At 42.7% G+C, this 27,834-nt stretch overlaps 1 protein-coding gene across 12 annotated transcripts in view; it reads left to right on the top strand.

The window, feature by feature from the left end:
* Positions 1-27,834, top strand: part of LOC102481159 (cyclic AMP-dependent transcription factor ATF-7) — a 132,980-nt gene that overhangs the window by 82,542 nt on the left and 22,604 nt on the right. For 9 of the 12 annotated variants that reach the window (XR_003548014.1, XR_003548011.1, XR_003548010.1 and 6 more), the window contains exons 3-6: positions 7,915-8,011; positions 14,276-14,394; positions 20,258-20,395; positions 26,817-26,974. Coding sequence is in view for 4 of the 12 variants with exons in the window: in XM_027768529.1 (XP_027624330.1) it covers positions 7,915-8,011; positions 14,276-14,394; positions 20,258-20,395; positions 26,817-26,974 (512 nt within the window). In the remaining 8 variants the exon portion in view is untranslated. The remainder of the gene's footprint in view (positions 1-7,914; positions 8,012-14,275; positions 14,395-20,257; positions 20,396-26,816; positions 26,975-27,834) is intronic. The other 3 variants (XR_003548015.1, XR_003548016.1, XR_003548017.1) reach the window with 1 other exon arrangement.

The raw sequence follows: 27,834 nt of genomic DNA, 5'->3' as shown, positions 1-27,834 counted from the left end.
CTGGACCTGGTAGCTTAAACTCACACAGGGCGCGTGTATGTGCATGCCCATGATCCCAAGAGGAGAATGGAGGAGAAGGGATTGCAGTGTCCCCGGGGGGGGGGGGGGTGATTTCTCACTTTCTATCTCTTTCTGGTGAGCACACGCACCCTATAGTAAAAACCTCTCCAAAAAATAAAAAATATATAATAATAACAATAGGGACCAGTAAGTGGCATAGTGGTTGAGGCACTGGACTCTAACTGGCTGACTGTGGTTTGAGTACCTGACCTGGCAGCTTAAAACTCATTCTGGGCAGGAAAGCATGCGTGTCTAAAATCCTGAGAGATTGGAGGAAAAGGGATTGCAGTGTGGCCATCCGCCCCACTCCACCGAGGGGGTGATTTCTCACTTTCCCTCTCTCTGACTCTCTAACGAGTGCACATGCCCTATGGCAAAAGATCTCCAAAATAAATAAAAATAAAATTTTAAAAATTTTGAGATTTTTGCTATGTGGCATGTGTACTGGCCAGAGAGACAGAAAGCAAGAAATCATCCCCTGGGAGGGACGGTCATGCTGTAGTCCTTTCTCCTTCCTTCTCTCAGGGTTTTGGGCACACACACACATGCACCTGGAGTGAATTTCAACCCACTGTGTCCAAAACTCAAAAGGCGGTCAACTCCATGGTAGTCCAGCAATGTAACTATTACACCATCTGCTGGTCCCAAAATTAATATTTTTAAAAAGTAGCGATGAGTATAAAGTTTTATTTTGTCTTTGCTATAAGGCTCATGTGGTTGCCTAAGAGACACTGAGAGGGAGAGGGAAAGTAAGAAATCACTTACCACCCTTGGCCGTACCACAGTCCTTGTCCTCCATTTTCCTCTCAGGATTCTGGGCATGCACACTCAAGCACCTGGCATGCTCCCCCAGGTCCAGGCCTCAAACAGTGAAGTTGGCCTTGTGGGATCCAACTGCCTCAATGACCATGCCACTGGTCGGCCCTAAAGAATTTATTTTTAAGATATCTTATGGTGAACCAGCAGATGGCGTAAAGGTTCTGTCACTAGACTCCCATGTAGTCAATTGCGGTTCAAGTCCTAGACCTGGTGACTTTAAACTCATGCCGGGCATACGTGCATGTGTGCTCAAAATCCTGAGAGGAGAATGGAGGAGAACAGATTGTGGCATGGTCATACCCGATTGGGAGGTGATTTTTCACTTTCTGTCTCTGTCTCTCCAGCAAGCACATGTGCCCTATAGCAAAAACCTCTCTTAAAAAAAAAAAAGATCTTATAGCCCCAGCTGGTGGCGTGCTATTTAAGGTTCTGGATTCCCACAAGGCCAACTGCAGTTTGAGTGCTAGACCTACTGGCTTACTTTCTCACTTTCCCTCTCTCCTTTTCTCTGTGTGTCTCTCTCTAATGAATTATAATAATAATAAATAAAATAAAGTATTTTAAAAAGATGTCTCATAATAACTGTATTGTGATATGAAAATCTGTGTTATTTTTTTCAGGAAGTAAGTGCTAAATTTCAGTTAGAGATTCAATAAAGTAAAAATGTAATTTATTTTTTCCTGTCTGTGTTTGAATGTATCAAATCCTTTTGAGAAACTGATGGGTGGAGATCCTTTTAGCCTCCTTCAGTTCTCTCCAGGTTCCAGCCTTTCTTTTCTTCTTTTTTTAAGGCAGGGTCTCACTATGTCTCTATCCTTTTGCCTCAGCCTGCCTAGTGTGGCCATCCCCCTGGGGGGGTGGGTGATTTCTCACTTTCTATCTCTTTCTGGTGAGCACACGCACCCTATAGTAAAAACCTCTCCAAAAAATAAAAAATATATAATAATAACAATAGGGACCAGTAAGTGGCATAGTGGTTGAGGCACTGGACTCTAACTGGCTGACTGTGGTTTGAGTACCTGACCTGGCAGCTTAAAACTCATTCTGGGCAGGAAAGCATGCGTGTCTAAAATCCTGAGAGATTGGAGGAAAAGGGATTGCAGTGTGGCCATCCGCCCCACTCCACCGAGGGGGTGATTTCTCACTTTCCCTCTCTCTGACTCTCTAACGAGTGCACATGCCCTATGGCAAAAGATCTCCAAAATAAATAAAAATAAAATTTTAAAAATTTTGAGATTTTTGCTATGTGGCATGTGTACTGGCCAGAGAGACAGAAAGCAAGAAATCATCCCCTGGGAGGGACGGTCATGCTGTAGTCCTTTCTCCTTCCTTCTCTCAGGGTTTTGGGCACACACACACATGCACCTGGAGTGAATTTCAACCCACTGTGTCCAAAACTCAAAAGGCGGTCAACTCCATGGTAGTCCAGCAATGTAACTATTACACCATCTGCTGGTCCCAAAATTAATATTTTTAAAAAGTAGCGATGAGTATAAAGTTTTATTTTGTCTTTGCTATAAGGCTCATGTGGTTGCCTAAGAGACACTGAGAGGGAGAGGGAAAGTAAGAAATCACTTACCACCCTTGGCCGTACCACAGTCCTTGTCCTCCATTTTCCTCTCAGGATTCTGGGCATGCACACTCAAGCACCTGGCATGCTCCCCCAGGTCCAGGCCTCAAACAGTGAAGTTGGCCTTGTGGGATCCAACTGCCTCAATGACCATGCCACTGGTCGGCCCTAAAGAATTTATTTTTAAGATATCTTATGGTGAACCAGCAGATGGCGTAAAGGTTCTGTCACTAGACTCCCATGTAGTCAATTGCGGTTCAAGTCCTAGACCTGGTGACTTTAAACTCATGCCGGGCATACGTGCATGTGTGCTCAAAATCCTGAGAGGAGAATGGAGGAGAACAGATTGTGGCATGGTCATACCCGATTGGGAGGTGATTTTTCACTTTCTGTCTCTGTCTCTCCAGCAAGCACATGTGCCCTATAGCAAAAACCTCTCTTAAAAAAAAAAAAGATCTTATAGCCCCAGCTGGTGGCGTGCTATTTAAGGTTCTGGATTCCCACAAGGCCAACTGCAGTTTGAGTGCTAGACCTACTGGCTTACTTTCTCACTTTCCCTCTCTCCTTTTCTCTGTGTGTCTCTCTCTAATGAATTATAATAATAATAAATAAAATAAAGTATTTTAAAAAGATGTCTCATAATAACTGTATTGTGATATGAAAATCTGTGTTATTTTTTTCAGGAAGTAAGTGCTAAATTTCAGTTAGAGATTCAATAAAGTAAAAATGTAATTTATTTTTTCCTGTCTGTGTTTGAATGTATCAAATCCTTTTGAGAAACTGATGGGTGGAGATCCTTTTAGCCTCCTTCAGTTCTCTCCAGGTTCCAGCCTTTCTTTTCTTCTTTTTTTAAGGCAGGGTCTCACTATGTCTCTATCCTTTTGCCTCAGCCTGCCTAGTAGCTGGGACTGCTGATGTATACCACCACACCTGCCTTTTAGGGTGGGCCAGAAATCTAACCTGGGCCTCCCATGTGGCCTCACCCTGCAGAATAGCAGTGTCTACTGCAGCTTGGCAGGCCAGCTTTTGATTTAGGATAAATAAATAGACGTGGAATACCATGGATTGGGGGGGGCGGTACAGCAAAGAAGAACAAGAACTATAGGCTAGAAGAGATAAGTTACAACTGTAAAATTTTAGCTGAAGGGGCAAGTTGCCTTTTAAAATATTAGGATATCAGGAAAGTCATGTCATATTTTTCTGTGCAAAAATGTGTCATGACTTTCCTGATAACTCAATACTAAACAGTCTTTGTTTTTTGGAGAGGTTTTTGCTATAGGGCTCATGTGCTTGCCAGAAAGAGAGAGACAGAAAGCAAGAAATCACCACCTGGGGGGGATGGCCATGCCACAATCCTTTCTCCATTCTCTTCTCGGGATCTTGGACACGCAGGCACATGCACTCGGCGTGAGTTTTAAGCAGCTGGGTTGGCGTGATTTTCAAGCCACCTGGTCCAGGACTTGAACCACAGCCAGCCATGTGAGTCCAGTGGCTTAACTACCACACCACCTGCCAGCCCCTAAAATACTAAACAATCTTAACCAGAGCAAAACATGATGGAGATTTTAAGTCTCTTTCCAGTGCACTTTTTATTTTTTTTATTTTTTTTTTTGGAGAGATTTTTCGCTATAGGGCGTGTGCGCTTGCCAGACAGACAAGAGAGAGACATAGAGACAGAAAGCGAGAAATCACCCCCCCGGGGGGATGGTCACGCCGCAGTCCCTTCTCCTCCATTCTCCTCTCGGGATCTTGGGCACGCACGCACACGCGCCCGGCATGAGTTTTAAGCCACCGGGTCCGGGACACGAACCGTGGTTGACTATGTGGGAGTCCAGCGACATAGCCATTATGCTAACTGCTGCTTCCCTGTTTTTTATTTCTGATAGTAGAAGAAGACTTCTTGCTTAACTGACTCTAGATTCACAGTATTGTGTAATTATTATTATTTTTTTCCTTTTTTTAGAGAGAGGAATATTTTGCTATAAAATAGGTATGCTTGCCAGAGAGAAAGAAAGCAAGAAATACCCCTAGGGGGGATGGCCACGTCTCAATCCCTTCTCCTCCATTCTCCTCTCAGGATCCTGGGCACGCACACACATGCCTGGCATGAATTTTAAGCTGCTGGGTCCAGGACTCAAACCATGGTCTACTATGTGCGAGTCCAGCAATATAACCATTATGCCACCTGCTGGTCCCTGTGTAATTATTTTCCAAACTATATATATGAAATTTTCTTGAAATATCTATAAACATAATATTTTTTAAAAAAAAGATTATTATAATAGGAGCCAGCTGGTGGTGGGGAAGTTAAGGTAGCTGGATCCCACATGTCTGACTGCATGATTTGAATCCCGTACCTGGTGACTTGAAAAAGCTGGGCACATGTGTGTGTGTGTACCCAAAATCTTCAGAGGAGATTGGAGGAGGAGGGATTGCTGTGATGTGACCATCTCCCTGGGGGATGATTTCTCACTTTCTTTTTCTCCTGTAAGCATACACACTCTACAGCAAGCTGAAACAAACAGAAAATTTGTGTGTTTATATGTGTTAAGAGTTATTTACTTAATTTTATTTATTGTTATTCCGTTTGACTAGAGAGAGACAAAGAGAGAAAGAAAAAGCAAGCCGCCAGGTCCAGGACTCGAACTGCAGTCGGCCATTGGTAATCTAGCACCTTAACCACCATGTCACTTGCCAGCCCCTGTTTTTTTTTAAGAGGTTTTTGCCTTCGGGTGCATGACTGCCAGAGAGAGAGAGACAGAGACAGTGAGAGGAAAAGTAAGAAATCACCCCCACGAGGGTGGCCACATTGTAATCATTTCTCTGTCCTCTTCCCAGGATGTTGGGCATGCATGCACGTGTGCCCGGTATGAGTTTCAAACCACTGGGTCTGGGACTTAAGCCGTGGTCAGCCATGTGGGAGTCCAGCAACGTAACCACTACACCATCTACTGGCCCCCAGGCAAAAAAGAAATTGTTATAACATTACCAATATATTGGGTCATCAGAAAAGTCATGATGCATTTTTCCATAGAAAATTATAGAAAAAATGTCATGACTTTTCCAACCCAGTATTTTGAAAGCTTACAACTCTTTAATTTATTACTCTTAATAAATAGAGAGCACGGAGGAAATAGGCTGAAAAAAACTAAGACAAAAACTTTCAAGGGTATTATTCTTTTGAATGAATTGCTGTTCATCTCTTCCCTTCATATCTCCTTAAAGCGATGTTTCTTCTCTGTGTAGAATAGGTTCTGCTCTTTTACTTTTGCCAATTACCTAACAATCCCAGACCCTTCTACAACATTTCTACAACACTTGTTTAACCTGTAAATATCATACCCCAGGTTAACAGATTGTTCCCTCCCCCCTCCTTTTTCCCCTTGGGAGTAAATTTGTTAACTGCCAAAATGGGTACCTGGGGTTTACCAGTAATTGAAAAAACTAAAGTTCTTGGCTAAATTTTTTCATCCTTTATTCCATTTTGTCTTATCAGGAAAGTCATGATGCATTTTTGCATAGAAAAATAAGTAATGATTGGGACCAGCAGTTAGTGTAATGGCTATGTCACTGGACTCCCATGTAGTCAACTGCGGTTCGTGTCCCGGACCCAGTGGCTTAAACTCAGGCCGGGCGCATGTGCGTGCGTGCCCAAGATCCCAAGAGGAGAATGGAAGAGAAGGAATTGCGGCGTGGCCATCCCCCCTGGGGGGTTATTTCTCACTTTCTGTCTCTCTGTCTCTCTCTGTCTGTCTGGCGAGCGCACACGCCCTATAGCAAAAACCTCTCAAAATAAATAAATAAATAAGAAAAGAACAAAAAGTCATGACTTTCCTGACGACCTCATAGGTACATCAGAAACCACTGAGGCAGTCTTTGGATTGTTTTACTTCTTGGTTCGTCATACTTTTCATTGAAATTCCCTTTATCCTTCAGGCCTATATGCTTTGCCTGGAAGAATTTTAGATCTTAAGTTGGCTTTAACTGTTAATTTGGGGGAAAGCTACTTGGGAGCCCAAATGGTTCAGTGTTGCTTTCCTGACTGGGTGAGAGTTAGGATGGGGCCCACTCCTGGGCATTGGTTTGCAGTCAGGAAGAGCTGTGAAAAGGAGGGCTAAAAGCTATACTGTTTGGTGGGAAGCATGTATTTAATGAAGAAAGTAAAAAGAAGAAGCAATTAGCCAATCTCTGTTTTTAGAAACAAAAAGGCAAGCAGAACTATTGGGTCATCGGGAAAGTCATGACGCATTTTTGCATAGAAAACCATTGAAAAATCCATTGTGACTTTCCCGAGGACCTAATATATTTCAGAGCTTTGCTAGGGAAGAGGCTGTGGAAAACTGCAGCATGCAGGCTGTTCTGTGTCGCAGGCATGTTTTATGAAAGAACATGGCCAGCAGCCTCAAAGGGACTTTCGAGGGTATTACTCTTTTGAATTACTGCTGTTCATCTGTTCCCTTCACCTCCCCCTTTTAAAGAAGGGGTGGGAGCATAAATTATTGTCCAGTAACCCTGTCTTATTAGTCATAAACTGAGGTAGACATAGCCTCACCTCTTCAGTGTCCTTTCACCCAAACCCCTAAACAAATAAAATCTCTATACCATCTCCTTTTCTCTTCTCTCATCCTGCCTAAAGGCTCCACCCTACTCTTAAATGTTTGGGTTTGTGGTTTTATTTTTCCATGCATTTTTATTCTACCATTATATAGCCAGCAGCATTGTACTGGCCCCTTTATGGCCGATGGAGCCCAGGCGGGCTGCCCGATGAGGGGAGACAGCATTTGGCCGATGGGGCTGGTGTGTGCCATTATTGCTGGCCATTGGGCCTCGGTCCTCTACAGCTCCGAACTGGCTCATTAAAGCCCTGAGCCAAATAGCCGGGCAGGCGCCTGCTGCAACACTGTGGGGGCCAGGAAGTTAAATGGTTCTCCTAATCCTGCATAATTTATCTCCCTGTTAGCCCCCTCATAAAATAGTCCAATTCAGCCTCGCCATGGAGAGCTCTGTTACGAATTTCCTATTTTTTGTGATGACTGAGTGCCCAGCTTTTCCCTTCTTATTTATTATTATTATTAAAAATTGTTTTCCCCTTGTTCACTATAAGTTTGCCTTAATATGTTTTGTTTTGTTTTTGTTTTGTTTTGTTTTGTTTGAGCCTCCTGCCTGTACCCCACTTCTCCAACAGTCTGTCTGCTTCCCTCATTTGGATCTGATACTACAAAGCCATTGGTACTGTGGTCTTCCCCCTCCTCTTCTCCCTGCCTTCTAGCACTCTTCCTCAATCGCTTCTCTTTTGCTATCACTTCCAGTGTTTTCTTATTCCCATTCCCTGTCCAGTCCCTCGTCCCAGGGCCCACACTCACTGCAGGATGATAGGTAGGACATTTATAAAAGGACACTGCATCAGTGGTTGCTTGCCTTTTTTTTTTTTTTTTTTTCACATCTCTATTTCTGTTTCATTTCAGAGATTTACAAACGAGGACCACCTGGCAGTTCATAAACACAAGCATGAGATGACATTGAAATTTGGCCCAGCCAGAACTGACTCAGTCATCATTGCAGGTATTTGCTGCCCCAAAAGCCACGTGCCTTGATATCACCAGACAGTTAAGATTAATACCAGGGACCAGATGTACTGGGAAATGTACTTCCCTTCTCCCATTAAAAGCCCTTATGTGATCTGCATTTAATCAGGAAAAAGGAACACTGAAAGCTCCCAAGTTTCTATTGTGCCCTCCACTCTGTGTTTTTAATAAGATTGTGTTCTGTGGTTTTTGAGGGTAGGTGCATTAAGGTTTTGTCTTAGTTTTTTCACTCTATTCCCTCCCTGCTGTCTATTTATTAAGACCTTGGAAGATTTACAGACAAAAGACGCCTCTGACGCCTACCCACAGCGAAGGGGTGAACAAAAGAAGGCAAAAAAAGCCAACCTGGCTTCTTCTCTTCCACTGGGTGTCAAGTTTTGCTATAGCTGGCAGATTGTCACTTTGTAAATTCAGCTTCCCTTGTGAGCTCACAGACACCATCGAGGCCACATTTCCAAAGCTCAAACAAGACATTTAGTCAGTGGGATTTTTCTAAGCTAATTTGGGTGACCTGGAACCTCTCACCAGTTGTTTTAGATGTTGTCTTGCTTACATGTGCCATTCTCAAGGGAGTACTCTTAGCAACTGCTCTCAAATCATATAGCAGTTCTGTTACACTGTTTTCAGCTAGACAAATAAACGTACAAACCAAACTGGGCTTTTTCTTTTGCTACCATGATAGATTCTGATTTAGCCCAACCTAAGCAAGCTTAACTCGATATTTAATCAATAAGGTATTTAGTTGGTGATTATCAGTTAATTACTTAGGTAAGATACTATTTCTATAAGTACTTCTAGCTAAAATGCTACCCTAAACATGGAGAAAAAGAGGAAAAAGTTCTTCTTACTTCTGTATGTGATAAAAGAGCCTTGACCTTACAGGGCTCCTATTTCTTATTAATTGAGCAAATACTTACTGAATATTTACTATGTGTGCCAAGCACTTTGCTAGGAGCTTGTAGATTTGTCTCCCATGGGAAAAGGACATGAGTGGGGACATTTTCATTTGATAATTCTTACAAATACCTAGGGGAGGCCTTAGGGAAGAGTGGGTAGGGTATAAATGAATATGTGGATAAAACATAATTAAATCAGAGCATATATATGAAAACACTTATTTAAAAGTTCATGGGGGGGCCTGCAAATGGTGTGGAGGTTAAGGGGGCTGGATCTCACATGACCCACTGAGTGGTTCGATCCAGATCCAATGGCTTAAGAAACATGCTGGGCATGTGAGCATGTGCCCAAAATCTCAAGAGAAGAATGGAAGAGAAGGAATTGCAGCATGGCTGTGCCCCTGGGAGATGCTTTCTCACTTTCTTTCTCTCCATCTGTCTCTCTTGAGCACATGGACCCCATAGCAAATTATAAAAAGTTAACAAAAAATGGAATGTAAAAATTTATGTTAGTCCAGGGACCAACAGATGGCATAATGGTTACATTGCTGAACTCCCACATAGTCAAAACCACAGTTCAAGTCCTGGACCCAGCAGCTTAAAACTCACGCTGAGTGTGTGTGTATGTGTGCCCAAAATCCCAAGAGGAGAAGGGATTGTGGTGTGGCCATCCCCACAAGGAGTGATTTTTTTGTTTCTGTCTTCTGCCTCTGTCTCGAGCTAGCGCATCCACCCTATAGCAAACATCTCTTAAAAAAAAAAAATTATGTTAGTCCAAAAACATTTTGAGGTCCAGGCTCAGTGGTATAGGTGGTAGCATACTGAACTACAGTTCTGAAAGCCACAGGGTTGATCATGGGTTCAGATTCCATGTCAACCTGAAAACATGCCAGACACATGTGCACCCAAGACTCTGATGAGCTAGAGGGTTGGAAATGGGGTGGAGGGGATCACAGCATCATGAAATCGTGAGTGATCCCCTTCCCTCCCTCCTCCTTTCTCCTTTCTCTTTCATTCTCTTTCTCTCCTGTGTTTATACGTACTCTCTCATGAATTAAAAAAAATTTTGAAATCCATGTATAACTTTTTTATAATACATGTTTTTCCATAAACTTTCTGAAAATCCCTTCTACATGAAAAAATGTAGTATTCATAGACAAATACAAATGAATAATACAGGCAATTTGAATACTTAGAAAATTAATATTAAGTTAAATTAATCAGAAGAAGTTTATGAAAGATTCATTTGACGTAAGGTTATCTATAATAGTCAAAGAGTTGTTCTACATGGGTCTAAGGCCCTATGCCAAGTCCCCAAAGTGGTGAGAGTAGTTAGTCCAGGACAGTTCTAAGAAGACACAATGTTTTCTTGTTACTCGCTGAGTTTGGGTCTGGAGTATTCACATTATTGCACAGTAACTCAGTTATCCTGTCTAGCCAGGTGATCCTCACAGTCTCCAGTTAAGACCTGGTGTATCATGTAAATCCAATTCGTTATTGAACAGTCTCCTTGACTGTCATTCAAATCTTCCTGTTAAAAACTGAATCTACCTCCTTGGGACCAGCAGTCAGCGTAATGGCTATGTCGCTGGACTCCCATGTAGTCAACTACAGTTTGAGTCCCAGACCTGGTGGCTTCAATTCATGCCGGGCGCGCGTGCGTGTATGCCCAAGATCCCGAGAGGAGAATGGAGGAGAAGGGATTGCAGTGTGGTCATCCCCCGTGGGGGGGTGATTTCTCGCTTTCTGTCTCTCTCTCTCTGTCTTTCTGGTGAGTGCATGTGCCTTATAGCAAAAACCTCTCCAAAAAAAAAAGTCAATCTTCTTTGCATTCTGTTCTTCTGGCCAAAATCTGTTATTATTTTACTCTTAGGGTGTTTTACTTTGATTTTAAAGCTCTCCAAACCTATCTCCACACCCATTCAACTTTATATATCATTTATATATCTAATATGATTATATTTAGACCTAGAAATACCTTTTTCTACTCCTCCATAAATGGTGCCCATACCCTGCCTCGATGTCTTTTTTTGGGGGGAGAGTGTTTTTTGTTTTTGGGTTTTTTGTTTTGTTTTGTTTTGTTTTGTTTTATTTTGCTATAGGGCGCGTGCGCTCGCCCGACAGTGAGAGACAGAGAGACAGAAAGCGAGAAGTCACCACCACCACCACCACCACCACCCCCAGGGAGAATGGCCATGCTGCAATCCCTTCTCCTCCATTCTCCTCTCGGGATCTTGGGCACACATGCACATGTGCCCGGCATGAGTTTAAGCCACTGGGTCTGGGACTCGAACTGTGGTTGACTACATGGGAATCCAGCAATGTAGCCATTAAGCCATCTACTGGTCCCCTGCCTTGGTGTCTTTACCTGCTTTATTTACTTTACATATCCTTCAAATGTTCTCTTCCCTCTATCACTTAAAGCTGTTCTCTAAGGCCCATTTCAGGTCCCACTCTTTGAAATCTTTCCTGACTACTCCGTCACTAGTGTGTTTTTATTTTATTTCTACAACAATTTTATTTATCACTGCACATGGCATCTATTTTTTTGCACACTGTGAGGCTGTCTGGGTGTCTTGGTTTTATTACCTGAACTAAAAAGCATTCTCTTCATTTTCTAGGACAACAGCTATGTCTTCTATTTGGGCAGTGCTCCTATACTGCTACCTCTCCTCTTTCCCAAATACACACACGAGTTATGAGTGTAGCACTGAAACACACAGGATGTATTCCGTAAACATGCATTGATTTCTTAGGCGTCATCAGGTCAAGCTTAGGGTTTTCTTACATATTTTAAGACTATTCATGAACCAGAGCCAGTTCAAGGTTAGAGGACCACCTGGAAGATGAGAAAAATTAGGTTTATTTCAGGGAAAATTTAAAATAAAAACCAGAAAGGAGCATGAAGAGCAGTGTATGGGAGAAGTTTCTATGAGTCTCAGATCAGAGATCCAGAAGTCCCTCTTCTGCCATACCCATGCCCTTAACTGCCCCCTCTTGTTCCACTTGAGTTGTGATTTTGTGTGTGCCCTTACTGAAGTACTCTCCAAGCATAAAGGATATTACCTCTACTCACCCAGGGATAGAGGGAAAATGGCTTTATCATTAGCCAACCAAAGCTGCCAGAGAGCCTTTACAACTATTTTGGGAAGTAGTGGTGACTTTCTAAACACTCTGATTCAGAAAAGGTTTTGTTTTAAAAAAAAAAAAGTTTCTATGGAAAATCCCACTGGACTATTTTCAGTTGATCAAGCTAAGAGGATTTTTTTTTTTTTTTTTGAGGGGTTTTTGCTATAGGGTGCCTGGGCTGTCTTGCTATAGGGTGCATGCGCTTGCCAGAAAGACAGAGAGACAGAAAGTGAGGAGTCACTCCCCGGGGGGATGGCCATGCCACAATCCCTTCTCCTCCATTCTCCTCTCGGGATCTTGGGCATGCGCACACAGGCACCTGGCATGAGTTTAAGCCATCTGGTCCAGGACTCGAACTGTGGTCGACTACATGGGAGTCCAACGACATAGCCATTATGCCATCTGCTGGTCCCTAAGAAGAATGATTTTAACCCCAGGTCTCACTCCTTAAAATATCCCTTAGGGGCTGATAGTGGTGCTGTGTGAAATGTGAAGTTCTGTAAGGCAGACTTACATGGGAAGGTTGTACCTTCACATTCACAGACCTCTTTGATTGTATTGGGCACACATGTTCTTATGATCTAGGCCAAGGGACCAGCAGATGGCGTATGGTTATGTCACTTGACTCCCACGTAGTCAACCACAGTTCAAGTCCCAGACCCGGCAGCTTAAAACTCACACCGGGCACATGTGCATGCATGCCCAAGGTCCCAAGAGGAGAATGGAGAAGAAGAGATTGCAATGTGGCCATCCCCCTGAGGCGTGATTTCTCACTTTCTATCTCTCTGTGTCTCCTGTGAGTGCACACGTCTTACAGCAAAAAATCTCTCTTAAAAAAATAAACAAACAAAAAGAAATGATCTGGGCTGACTGAACCTGGGGGTGGGTTGTAGCATCAGGATCCTGACAAGGTGTGGTATCTGTGTTTCTTTTTGTCTCAGTCATGCATGGAATAAATAAATTTTTAGAGAATTATTTATTTATCATTATTGTTACTTTATTTATTTGTTATTATTATTGTTTTTTAATTTGACCAGAGAGATACAGAGAGAGAGAGGAAAAGTGAGAAAACAAGCCGCCAGGTCCAGGACTTGAACCATCACGGTCAGCCATGTGGGAGTCCAGCACCTTAATCAACACACCACCTGCTGGCCCCAACAAATAAATTAAACATCCTATTGGGTTGTCAAGAAAGTCATGATACATTTTTATATAGAAAAATACATCACTTTCCCAACAACCTGATAATTCTGTCATTTAGTCTACCTGGTTTGGGGTATAAGAGGAATCTGTTAGGTAACTTGTATGTCAAGGAAAACCATCATAATAGAGTTAAATCTGAGAACAGATCCTAACATCTAGAAAAGCAGGATGGGAAGAGAATATCTAAAATGCACGTTGCTTTAAAGTTCCCATGAGTTACCAAGAGCCTTCCTCTTCCCAAGGACAGAGCCAGTATATTGAGGAAAGATTTGTACAGCCCCTGTGGGGATATTTTGACTGGCAAACCTAAGTCCAAATATCCTGGTTTCCGGAATTCGCTCTCAGCTCAGGTCTCTGCTAAATGAGCTCTATTGTTTGTAGTTTCCTTTTCTAGTTCATGATCTTGCTGTCTTGTTCCCCAGCCCCTGGATTTGCCTGAAATGCCTTTAGAAGGTAACAGACCTTTATCCCAGTGACCGTTGAAAGACAAGGCACCATTTCTCACCTGGTAGCTTTGGCAAGCAAACTCAACTATCTGAGCCTCAATTTCTTTTCCTGATCAGATTTTAACACCCATCCGCTCATAACTGTTCACTTTAGATTCTTGTTAAGTATTACATTTAAAAAGAAACATTGCCTAACTGTATTTGGTTTTCCGATTTGGAGGTTTTACAAAACTTCACTTGCATGAGTTTTGCTTTGTTTTGTTTTGTTGTGAAGGAGGTAAACCCAGAGAGAGAAAGGTGGGTACATGTATAGTCATACAACAAAATACTGTTCTGTCCTCCCCCTGCTGGTCTTGAGGCAACACAGCACAGACACCCTCTGGTTGCCTAGCACCAGACTACTTCCTGCTGTTCCAAAAAATCTCTCTTAAAACACACACACACACACACACATGCCCTAACATAGAGACTATCTCCAAATAGAAAAATAACAATACATTCTGTATATACTGTCAAGTTTTAATCTCAGATCAGAACTAAAACAGTCTTTTCTTTTTATGTCTACAGATCAGACTCCTACTCCAACTAGATTCCTGAAGAACTGTGAGGAGGTGGGACTCTTCAATGAACTAGCCAGCTCTTTTGAACATGAATTCAAGAAAGCTGCAGATGAAGATGAGAAAAAGGCAAGAAGTAGGACTTTACCAAAAAACTGGTGCTGTTCCAGACCTAGATCATTTTCATTGTGCCTTGGCATAATTTGTTAATTGATTAAAGCACAAAATCATGGTCTTCTAGAACCAGATAGTACTCACTAATCCTAGTCAGCCATCCAACTTTTTAGGGAGTCCGCCAGGTCCAGGACTTGAACCATCACGGTCAGCCATGTGGGAGTCCAGCACCTTAATCAACACACCACCTGCTGGCCCCAACAAATAAATTAAACATCCTATTGGGTTGTCAAGAAAGTCATGATACATTTTTATATAGAAAAATACATCACTTTCCCAACAACCTGATAATTCTGTCATTTAGTCTACCTGGTTTGGGGTATAAGAGGAATCTGTTAGGTAACTTGTATGTCAAGGAAAACCATCATAATAGAGTTAAATCTGAGAACAGATCCTAACATCTAGAAAAGCAGGATGGGAAGAGAATATCTAAAATGCACGTTGCTTTAAAGTTCCCATGAGTTACCAAGAGCCTTCCTCTTCCCAAGGACAGAGCCAGTATATTGAGGAAAGATTTGTACAGCCCCTGTGGGGATATTTTGACTGGCAAACCTAAGTCCAAATATCCTGGTTTCCGGAATTCGCTCTCAGCTCAGGTCTCTGCTAAATGAGCTCTATTGTTTGTAGTTTCCTTTTCTAGTTCATGATCTTGCTGTCTTGTTCCCCAGCCCCTGGATTTGCCTGAAATGCCTTTAGAAGGTAACAGACCTTTATCCCAGTGACCGTTGAAAGACAAGGCACCATTTCTCACCTGGTAGCTTTGGCAAGCAAACTCAACTATCTGAGCCTCAATTTCTTTTCCTGATCAGATTTTAACACCCATCCGCTCATAACTGTTCACTTTAGATTCTTGTTAAGTATTACATTTAAAAAGAAACATTGCCTAACTGTATTTGGTTTTCCGATTTGGAGGTTTTACAAAACTTCACTTGCATGAGTTTTGCTTTGTTTTGTTTTGTTGTGAAGGAGGTAAACCCAGAGAGAGAAAGGTGGGTACATGTATAGTCATACAACAAAATACTGTTCTGTCCTCCCCCTGCTGGTCTTGAGGCAACACAGCACAGACACCCTCTGGTTGCCTAGCACCAGACTTTACTTCCTGCTGTTCCAAAAAATCTCTCTTAAAACACACACACACACACACACATGCCCTAACATAGAGACTATCTCCAAATAGAAAAATAACAATACATTCTGTATATACTGTCAAGTTTTAATCTCAGATCAGAACTAAAACAGTCTTTTCTTTTTATGTCTACAGATCAGACTCCTACTCCAACTAGATTCCTGAAGAACTGTGAGGAGGTGGGACTCTTCAATGAACTAGCCAGCTCTTTTGAACATGAATTCAAGAAAGCTGCAGATGAAGATGAGAAAAAGGCAAGAAGTAGGACTTTACCAAAAAACTGGTGCTGTTCCAGACCTAGATCATTTTCATTGTGCCTTGGCATAATTTGTTAATTGATTAAAGCACAAAATCATGGTCTTCTAGAACCAGATAGTACTCACTAATCCTAGTCAGCCATCCAACTTTTTAGGGAGTCCAGATGAACCTCAGTATCAACACAAGTCTGTCTTCACTAACAACCAGACCTCCTGGGACCAGCAGATGGCATTATGGTTACATTGCTGGACTCCTAAGTAGTTGACTACAGTTCAAGGCCTAGACCTGGCAGCTTAAAACTCACAGCAGGCACATGTTTGTGCGTGACAAAGATCCCAAGAGGAGAATGGAGGAGAATGGATATCTTTAAAAAATGTTAAAGAAGGATGTTCTTAATGTCTTTCCAAGGACATCAGCCAGGATGATGAAAGAACTAGAAATATGTCACGTCAGGAAGATTTAAAGAAACTGAGAGAAGATTTGCTTAGAGAAGACATTTAGGGGACCAACAGTTAGTGTAATGGCTGTGTTGCTGGACTCCCATGTGGTCAACCACAGTTCGAGTCCTGGACCCAGGGGCTTAAACTCACACTGGGCACATGGGTGGCGAATGCCCAAGATCCCGAGAGGAAAGTGGAGGAGAAGGGATTGTGTGGCCATCCCGCCCGCTTTCTGTCTCTATCTTTCTGCAAGTGCACGTGCCCTATAGCAAAAACCTCTCCAACAAAAAAAGACATTTAGTATGAATAAAATTAGTCTTCAAATACGTGAAGACTTATTTTTTTAGTTTTATATTTTCCATAGGGTGTATGTGCCTGCCAGAGAGACAGAAAGAGAGAGCAAGTGAGAAATCACCCCGAAGGGGGAGGCCCACGCCACAATTCTTTCTTCTCTTGGGATTTTGGCTATGCACACGCATGCTCCTGGCATGATTCTCAAGCTGCTGGGTCTGGGACTCTGTAGTTACCCATGTGGAATTCAGCACCTTAACCACTGTGCCCCCTGCTGGCCCCCAGAGCTTTCACATAACATAGAGAATGATTCAGTTTATTATGTGGCTGAAAGGTAGAATTAAGACAACTAGGTAGAAGCTGTCACAAAATGTGTTTAGTTATACATAGGATGTTGTAGCGATGTTATAAAGAGGGTTAAAACTTGGAATTGCTTCTAATCCTGAGATGATGTGATTCTGATTTTAGCTTTTATTTTTGGAGAGGTTTTTTGCTATAGGGTGCATGCACTTGCCAGGAAGACAGAGAGAGAAAGAGAGACAGAAAGTGAGAAATCACTCCCGGGGGAAGGGGCGGGGCGTAGATGGCCATGCCGCAGCCCCTCTTCCTCCATTCTCCTCTCAGGATCTTTTCTTTTTTTTTCTTTTCGTTTTGTTTGTTTGTTTGTTTGTTTTTTTGGAGAGTTTTTGCTATGGGGCACGTGTGCTCGCCAGCCAGACAGAGAGAGACAGAGAGACAGAAAGCGAGAAATCACCCCCCAGGGAGGATGGCCATGCTGCAATCCCTTCTCCTCCATTTTCCTCTCGGGATCTTGGGCACACACACACGCGCGCCTGGTGTGAGTTTAAGCCACCGGGTCCGGGACTCGAACCGTGGTCGACTACATGGGAGTCCAGTGACATAGCCATTACACTAACTGCTAGTCCTTCTTCTCAGGATCTTGAGCACGCACTCACACATGCCTGGCATGAGTTTAAGCCACCGGGTCCAGGACTTGAACCACGGTCAACTATGTGGGAGTTCAGCGACTTAGCCATTACGCCAACTGCTGGTCCCTGATTTTAACTCTGATGTATTGAATTTCCTTCGTGAATCTCTTAGTTTGGAAGACTAGAAGAAATAGTTAAAGAAGCAGAGTCAAAGGAAGTCATTTGCATGGAAAAGTTTTGGGAGAAAAAATAAAAATGAAAAGATCGAAGCTTACGTTAGATTTATAATTCTAGGTTATTAGTCATTAAACTCAAGTGTGTGTTCCATAATAATTCAGAAAAGATTCCAATATTTCTTTCCCAAGACATGTGGGTGTACACATGTGGGTGTGGGGTGCGTATATACATAAATATATGTACCTCTCAATTGCATAATGTCATGACACATGGAATCGCATCAGAAGATAGAGCCAGTATGTAAGAAAAATTTCCATGGGTACCCTTTCCTTCTAAGAGGGAGATAGCAGGTAAATCAAGATAGTTATATTTCTCTATCCAGCTTAAATAATAAGAACACAAGATAAAGTATCTTTATCACTGGAATGCGTTAAAAGTTCTGTAGCTTTCTATGAGTTTCTCATGCTATCTCCTTCCGACACAAGAAAGCAGGGAAGTCAGTGGCCGTTGGAAAAGTCATGACATATTTTTCCCTGCTTTTCTATTAAAAAATGTGTCGTGGAGAAAGAGAGACACCAGCATTTGTAGTTGTCCTTTTTTTTTTTAGAGGTTTTTGCTACAGGGCGTGTGAGCTCGCCAGACAGACAGAGACAGACAGAAAGCGAGAAATCACCCCCCCAGGGGGGATGGTCATGCCGCAATCCCTTCTCCTCTGTTCTCCTCTCGGGATCTTGGGCACGCAAGCACATGCGCCCGGCGTGAGTTTTAAGCCACCGGGTCCGGGACGCGAACTGTGGTCAGCTACATGGGAGTCCAGCGACATAGCCATTACGCTAACTGCTAGTCCCTGTAGTTGTACTTTTAACTGGCAGTATTAGCCACAGTCTTCTCATCATTCTTTTTTCTTTAGACACCCAGATCTCTCTTCTCTCAGTTGCCCCATCCTATATATTGGGTAGTTGGGAAATTCATGATGCATTTTTGTATAGAAAAACATGTCATGACATTTCCAACAACCTAATAATACAATTTTATTTTATAATGCCCCTACCTCACCTCTCCTACCATTTCTCACTCCCCCAAAACAAAGAAAGTAGTAAAACTATTTCCGCTAGGATATGAGAGATTTTATACCAAACTCATTATGGGCAAATTCAAGATAATTAGCCTACCTAAGAAGGCTTTAAGGCTATTCCACTGTCGTTTTAGCTCGGTTGACACTTCTGGGAGGCCAGTTCATAGTTGGTCAGGTCTTACCTCCCTGGGCCTCCTGTGGTGTTTCTTCCTGCCTATACAGGGGTGGTCTTGACCACCTCTTGATGAGAAGCACAGGCTCTGTGGAAGATTGTCTCCAGGAGTGTTTAATGAGCCTGAAACTTTCCTGAACCACCGCTTTTTCTGGGAGGTGCCCCAGAGGATTTTAAATCCATGGCCGTATTTACTTAAAGGCCTCTCCTCACCAGTCTCTGAATGCAGAGATCTCAGAATTAACTGAATTGGGCTTGACATTGTAGCAATGTCAAAGGGACAGAGATGAAACCATCTTTGCTGTTACTCACCCTCATCAAATCAGGGTGAAAAGAGCCATTACCACCTTCTCTAATGAGGTAGACAACCAGATTGTATTTACTCAGAATAGAGACCAAGATTTCTAGGAATTGAGATAGAAAGGGAAGGGTTAGAAACAAGTGCCTCTTTTGCCAAGAAGCCTGGGATTTGGGAAGAATAGAACAAAGGATCCACTTTGTCATGAAACTGAACCGCAATGCCAATCCTCCTGTCGTGGTGCAGCGGTGTCAGGGTCGTTATCTCAGCTGGCTTATTGTTCCCTGCAAAGCCATTTACAGCTCCACAGTTCTGTGAGGTGACTGCACCACTGCCAGGAGAGTACTCTCTTTGCTGATTTTTCCTCCAGTCCTGTTCCTAGGACCAAGGTCTAATATTTTTCACTGATCTGATGATCAGCCTTTCTTTCTTTGTTTCTCCAAAACCCTGTCTGCCTGAGACATCTAGCAGCAGGCACGGTGAAACTTCTCACCCCACATTTTGGGGTGAGATCGCCATCAAGCATGGCAAGTTCCCCGGAAAAGACCCTTCCTATCTTGTTGGCAGCACTTTAATAGCCAGTTTGTCTTTATTTGCTTTTGATAGTTGAGTAATTTAATCATTCTGGTTGACAGAGAAGGTATTCACAGCCCTCCAATGGCCATCAGAGGTGGTTGAGAAAACACAGGCACTAGATTCGGGAATCATTTTACTTTCCTGAAAAAGATTATAATCACGATACTTAGATAGATTTAAATGACTTCTTCTCCGCCCCCTCAGATATTTTGAAGTATTTACTTACTACTGGTGAAGCAGGCGTTACTTTTATTTTATAGTTAAGAAACAGAATCCCTAAGAAGATAAAATGATTTGGTCAGAGTTGTACATAAAACATAAGGCTCCTATTTTTTTTTTTTTTAATTGCTCTTCAGTGCTTTTTTTCTGAGAGCCAGACTTCTCAGAAACATATTCCCTCATCTTATAACTAGAAAAACATAGGTTGAACCTGAAAGGAATCATGGGGTGCAACTCTCATTTCTCTCTTCAAACAGGCTGCTGCTGGGCCCCTTGACATGTCTCTCCCTTCCACACCAGACATCAAAATCAAAGAAGAAGAGCCAGTGGAGGTTGACTCATCCCCACCTGACAGCCCAGCCTCTAGCCCCTGCTCCCCGCCACTGAAGGAGAAGGTAAAAGTCTCTAGCAGTAATCATTCTAAATGTTGATTGATAAATTAACTTTTTTTTTAATGCCTAAGGGCACATGAGAGAGAGAAAGAGAAAGCATCCCCTTATGGGTCAGTCCTGCCGCTATCCTTTTTCCTCCAGTTTTCCATCCCATTTAAGATCCTGGGCACGCATGGATGGGCCTGGCATGTTTTTCAAGCCGGTGGGGCCAGGACTTAAACTCTGGTTGGCCATGTGGGATCCAGCTTTCTCTGCATAGTGTCTGTGCTACAAGTTTCAATTAATCAGTTCCATAAATGATGTGTCCTATTGGAGTATTGATTATATTTATTTATTTATTTATTTATTGTTATAGAGGTTTTTGCCTTAGGGCGTGTATACTCATGGAAGAGAGAGAGACAAAGACAGTGAGAGGGAAAATGGGCCACTCCACAATCCCTTCTCCTCCATTCACTCCCTAGGATCTTGGGCGTGCATGTGCATGCACCCAATGTCAGTTTCAAGCCATTGGGTCCAAGACTCAAACCAGTCGGCCATGTGGGAATCCAGTGACATAACCACTACGCCATCTGCTGGTTCATGGTTGTATTAAAGGAGCATTAATTGTTTAGAAGATTTATATAAATTCCAGTAGAACGCGGTAGTTCTACTTCTAAATCTATAAGGAAGAGAAGCTAGTAACATATATTCACCAAAAGAAATATGTAAGAGTGATCATAGCAGTCACATTCATAATAGCCCCCCCCCAAAAAAAAGCTGGAAACATTCCACATGTCTGTCAACAACAGAATGAAGAAATAAATTATGACATAATTCCTTTTTTTTTTTAAGAGAGGTTTTTGCTATAGGGCACGTGCACTCACCAGAAAGACAGAGACAGAGAGAAATCATCCCCCAAGGAGGATGGCCATGCCCCAATCCCTTCTCCTCCATTCTCCTCTCGGGATCTTGGGCATGCACACACATGAACCCGGCGTGAGTTTAAGCCACCAGGTCCGGTACTCAAATCATCATTGACTACATGGGAGTCCAGCGACATAGCCATTATGCTAACTGCTGGTCCCTAGAAATTATGGCATATTCCTAAAGTGGACTTTTTTTTTTTTTTTTTGGAGAGGATTTTGCGATAGGGCGCATGTGCTCACCAGAAAGATAGAGAAAGACAGAGAGACAGAAAGCGAGAAATCACCTCCCGGGGGGATGGCCACCTGCAATCCCTTCTCCTCCATTCTCCTCTCAGGATCTTTAGCACACACGCACAAGCAGCCAGTGTGAATTTAAGCCACCAGGTCCAGGACTCAAACCACAGTTGACTAAGTGGGAGTCCAGTGACAGCCATTATGCCATGACTGGACCATTCTGGTCCTGCTAAAGTAGACTTCTATATGGCATTAAACACAGTGAACTGTTGAGAGGCAAGACAGAGAAGCTGTGGTAAACTGATTCTCTGTATGGCTGATCACAAGAGAATGCTATGGTTTCACATCTGGAGGCCTCCCTGAGAATGCTGGGCATGTCTAGGCCTGTGGTCTGAGGCAGTCTGAGGCTTTGGATGAATCATGGCACTGAGTCCCTGTTGGTCTCTTTGTCTCTCTCTTTCTCTCTCACTCATGGAAGAAATGAATAAAACTTAGAGGGGGCCAGCAGATGGCATGGTGGTTAAGGTGCTGGATCCCACATGGCCAACTCTGTGGTTTGAATCCTGGACATCTGAAAAACGTGCCAGGCATGTGTGTGTACATTCCTAAAATCTTGTGAGGAGAATGAAGGAAAAGGGATTGTGGTATGGACATCCCCCCTGGGGGGTAATTTTTCACTTTTCCTATCTCTCTGTGTCTCTGTGGCAAGTATACACACCCTTTGGGAAAAAAAATATTTTTAATAATAAACTTAAAAGGAATGAACTGGGACCAGCAGATGGCTTAGAAGTTAAGGTCCTGGATCCCACATAACCAACTCTGCAATTCCTATCCCGGACTCCTGGCTTGAAAAGTATGCTGGGCACATGTGTGTGCATGTCCAAAATCCTGACAGGAGAATGGAGGAGAAAGGATTGCAGCATGGCCATTCTCCTGGGGAGTGCTTTCTCACTTTCCCTCTCTCTGTCTCTATCTGTCTCTGGCGAGCAAACATACCCTATACCCTAAAAACTTTAAAAAAAAAAAAAAAAGGAATGAACTAATGATTATACAGCAGTGTGAGTGAATCTCACAAACATTATATTGAATAGCAACAACAAAAATCAGACAAATATGCATGATTCAGTTTAGATGAGATTTAAAAAGAGGCAAAACTATTTGATGATAATAAAACTCAGAATAGTGTTTACATATTGTGAGAGATTGGTAGACACAAGAACTTTTAGGTATGCTGGAAATGACAGATATCCTGTTTTTTTTGTTTGTTTGTTTGTTTGTTTTTTAAGTTTATATATTTTTATTTATGATAGCACAAGTACATGTACTGGTTAGGGGGCTCTCCACAGGGTCTCAACAATGTAGTCCCCTTCCCACAGCTCACCAACTCATTAGAATCCTGGTCGTGCATGCATGTGCCTAGCATATTTTCAGGCTGACCAGGGGAGGAGAATCTATAGTCAGCCAGCCATGTGGCTTCTATCCCTACAGTTCAGTTTGCTGCTGAGTGTACCACCAGGCTAAGCCATCTATTCTGATTTTACATAAATAAAAAGTAATTTCACTGTTACAACTATAGAATATTATAGTTTACTCTGTGTATGTTATACTTCAATTAATAAGTGAAAAAGAAAAATTCACAGAATTCATAAATTGAACACTAACAATTTAGGAAAAGTCACTTTAGGAAGGTGGCTGAAAGGAAGTGTCTATTAGGACTCTGATTATTACTATTTTGAAAAGAAATCTTTTATGAAATATTATCTTTTATATATTTATTCAGTTTTTATATACATACAGAAAAGTATATAGCTCACTGAATTTTCATGAATAGCACACAGATCCAAAACATTATTACAATCTTAGAAGCCCTCTTATGCCTCCTTCCAGCCTACTCTTTTTTTTTTTTTAAGAATTATTTTATGGGACCAGCGGTTACATAATGGCTATGTCTCTGGACTCCCATCTAGTTGACTGCAGTTCAAGTCCCGAATCTGGTGGCTTAAACTCAAGCTGGGCACATGTGCATGCTTGCCCAGGATCCCAAGAGGAGAATGGAGGAGATGGCATTGCAATGTGGCCATTCCCCCTGGCTTTCTGTCTCTCTGTCTTTCTGGTGAGCACACATGCCCTATAGCAAAAACCTCTCTAAAAAAAAAAAAAAAAAAAAGAATTATTTTATTTAGGGACCAGCAGGTGGCATGGCAGTTAAAGGCACTGGACATCCCCACATAGGCAACCACAGTTCGAGTCCCGGACCTGGTGGCTTGCTTTCTCTCTGTCTCTCTCTGGTCAAATTAAAAAATAAGTGAATATGGACCAGCAGTTGGCGTAATGGCTATGTCGCTGGACTTCATTATACTCAACCGTGGTTCGAGTCCCAGACCCAGTGGCTTAAACTCATGCCAGGCGCACATGCATGCGTGCCCAAGATCCCAAAAGGAGAATGGAGGTAAAGGGACTGCAGCATGGCCGCCCCCCTGGAGGGGGTGATTTCTTGCTTTCTGTCTCTCTTTCTGGCGAGTGCATGTGCCCTATAGCAAAAACCTCTCAAAAAAAATTTAAGTGAATAAATAAATTAAATTAGTAATTCTTTTTTTAAACTAATTTAACTTTATTTACTTATGTATTTATTTTTAATTTGACCAGAGAGGGACAGAGTGAGAGAGGGAGTGAGAGAGAGGGAAAGTGAGAAAGCAAGCCACCAAGTCTGGAACTTGAACCATGGTTGGCCAGGTGGGAGTTCAGCACCCTTAACCACCGTGCCACCTGCTGGCCCCCAGTCTACTCTTCTACCAGCAGTTATTCCTTTTTTAAAAAACAATTTGCCAGAGAGTGCATGTGCTCTCTGGAGAGAGATAAAAGTGAGAAATATGCCTCAGGAGGATGATCACAGCATAATCTCTTCTCTGCTTCTCCCTACTTTTAGGATTTCAGGCATGCATACACTTGCACCCATATATTTTTCAAGCCACTAAGTCAAGGACTTGAACCACGTGGTTAGCCACGTGGGATCCAGCAGCCTTCACCACCACGCCATCACCTGGCCCAGTTACTCGTTTTAGTATTCACTATGGATAGAACATCTGTACTTCATCTTACTTCCCTCTCAATTGGGCTTGGTAATTTCTCAAACCACCTTCATAAACATTATAACCATCCCCTTTGTATCAGCACTAAGTCCTAGAGACGGTCTGGAAATGCCTTCAAGGACAATATGGCAATCTAAGCTCTTAGCAAGTTAAAAGTGGGAAACTGTTTACTTTATTACAATGTGATCATTAAACTTCCATAGCCTTTTTTCTTCAGAGAGGTTTTTTGCTATAGGCCGTGTGTGCTCGCCAGAAAGACAGAGAGAGACATGGGACCAGCAGTCAGCGTAATGGCTATGAGGCTGGACTCCCACGTTGTCGACTGCGCTTCGCGTCCTGGGCCCGGTGGAGTCCACCCTGGTCCCAGCGGCTTAAACTCATGCTGGGTGTATGTGGCTGCATGCCCAAGATCCTGAGAGGAGAATGAAGAAGGATTGTGGCATTGCCATCCCTCCTGAGGGGTGATTTCTCACTTTCTGTCTGTCTCTCGCCTGTCGAGCCAACGCACCCTATATAGCTAAAACCTCTCCAAAAAAGAAAGAAAGAAAGAAAGAAAGAAAGAAAGAAAGAAAGAAAGAAAGAAAGACAGACAGACAGACAGAAAGAGAGACCAAAAGCTAGAAATCACTCCCCAGTGGGGATGGCCACACCGCAATCCCTTCTCCTCCATTCTCCTCTCGGGATCTTGGGCACGCACGCACACACGCCTGGCGTGAGTTTTAAGCCACCGGGCCCAGGACTCAAACTGCGGTCGACTACATGAGAGTCCAGCTACATCGCCATTACACCAACTGCTGGTCCACCCCTGCCCCTTTTTTTTATTTTGGAGAGATTTTCGCTATAGGGTGCATGTGTTCGCCAGCCAGACAGAGAGAGACATAGAGACAGAAAGCAAGAAATCATCCCCCAGGGGGGATGGTCACACCGCAATTCCCTCTCCTCCATTCTCCTCTCGGGATCTTGGGCACGCACGCACACGCGCCTGGCGTGAGTTTTAAGCCACCGGGTCCGGGACGTGAACCGCGGTCGACCACGTGGGAGTCCACCGACATAGCCATTACGCTAACTGCTGGTTCCCCCCTGCCCCATATTTTTTAAAGAGAGATTTTTACTTTAGGGTACATGTGATAACCAGAGAGACACAGAGAGAAAAAGAGACAGAAAGTGAGAAATCACTCCCGAGGGGGGATAGCCACACTGGAATCTCTTCTCCTCCTTTCTCCTCTTGGGATTCTCTCACATGGACCTGGTGTGAGTTTTAAACCACCTAGTCCAGGACTTGAACTATGATCAACTGCTTGGGAGTCCAGTGATATAACCATTATGCCATCTGCTGGTCGCCATAGCCTTTATTTTCTTCAGATACTTCTTTTTTTAAGAATTACTTATTTATTTCATTCTATTTGTTACTTTTTTTTTTTTTTAATTTGACCAAAGAGAGAGACAAAGGGAAAGCAAAAAAATAAGCCACCAGGTTCGGGACTCGAACCATAGTTGGCCATGTGGGAATCCAGCACCTTTAACCACCACACCACCTGCCAGTCCTCAAATACTATTTTTTTTTATTCCTAGAAAGTGCATACACTCATGAGAGAGAGAGAGAGAGAGAACCCCTGAATGGGATATGGTCATTCTGCAATCCTTTTTCCTCCATTCTTCCATCCTATCAGGATTTGAACACACACACACTTACCTAGAGTGTTTCTCAAGCCACTAGGGCCAGAATTCAAACTGTGGTCAGCCAAGCTGAATCTGACTCTCTTAACCATAGCCCTTTTTTTAAGGTGCTTATAGAGATACTGGGTTGCTGTCTTGCTAGTATACCTGCCTGGAGGTCAGAAGATACTGGGGCATCAAGTTTAGAATGAGAGTATTTGGATTGTGAAAGATTCTAACAGCCCCTAGAATTTATATGGTACTAAGTGCTTCTCCAAAGATTTCAAGTGATTTTCCACCTGTCGTCTCATTCATGTAGCCATTGTCCCTGAAAGGGAGATAGCCAAGAGATCTTAACTCAGCATCTCTAGTGAATGAGTGAGTGAGGTATGGGCCCATGATCATGATGGAATCAGGTCATGATTTAAATAGTGACTCGAATGCTCTTTCCAATAAATTTACACTAGATTTGATCAGCTCTGTGTTTCCCTATAAGCAGCTCTTGAAGCATTTTGTGATCTATTGGTCTCTTCTCCCCAGGAGGTAGCCCCGAAGCCTGTTGTGATCTCTACCCCCACACCCACCATCGTCCGTCCCGGCTCCCTGCCTCTCCACTTGGGCTATGATCCACTTCATCCAACCCTTCCCTCCCCAACCTCCGTCATCACACAGGCTCCACCATCTAACAGGCAAATAGGGTAAGTAAAGAGAGCAGGGAGAGAGAGTGAAGCCTGAATCTCTTTCCACTTTATGAAATCATTTGACGAAACGAGGACTGTTTTTGAGTACCTAAGAAAAACATGTCACTGATACTGTTTCTCAAAATAAATGTCCCCCCCATAAACAAAATCTCTCTTACCTTTTTAGTACACAAATAAATATTTATTTAAGGGCAGTACTCCTTTTATTTGGCGGTTTAATACTTATTTAACCTGAAAGAAAAAATCTTTAAAACTTTAGAAGTTCGTCATAGTGGTGGAGGCACACAAATAAGTATATTCAGTTCTTGGCCTCCCTCCTGCAGAGGTTTATTGGGGCACTACTGAATGAGGGGTTAACACCCATGAAGTTATCGTCTTTGAGTCTAGTGTTCCTGTGAGTCCCAGTCAAGGTTCTTGCTATCACTAATATTGTTTGTCTCTTTGTCTTCACTCCTGGTATGGTGCATACAGATATCCTGATGGGATGTCTTGAGACCCTGCTCCCAGATGTCCACTGTTAAGAACTTATTGTCAAGATTCACCTTCTTAGAATTTATTGTTCTCTGAATCTACCAGAAAAGATAAAAAGGAAAAGCTTATTTTGGAGCAGGTTAGAGCAAACTGTGGGAAGGAACAAGAGAAACATATTCAGATTTGGCCATCCTATGACATAATTTGGCTTTACAAAATGATGACTTTGATCTAACTCTCTTTTACCTAAGGCAAGATATAATTTACACATGCCAGTGGAAGAGGTATTTATCAGATTGATCTAACCCCTCAAAAGGATGAGCTTCCCACCTTTTGAGTTTGCTTAATTTGCAAGGTATGAAGATTTTGCCATTTCTCTCCATCTG

The sequence above is a fragment of the Tupaia chinensis genome, unplaced genomic scaffold, assembly GCF_000334495.1.
Source record: "Tupaia chinensis unplaced genomic scaffold, TupChi_1.0 Scaffold146740_1, whole genome shotgun sequence".
Taxonomy (NCBI): Eukaryota; Metazoa; Chordata; class Mammalia; order Scandentia; family Tupaiidae; genus Tupaia; species Tupaia belangeri.
This window is presented reverse-complemented; position numbering and strand designations above follow the sequence as displayed.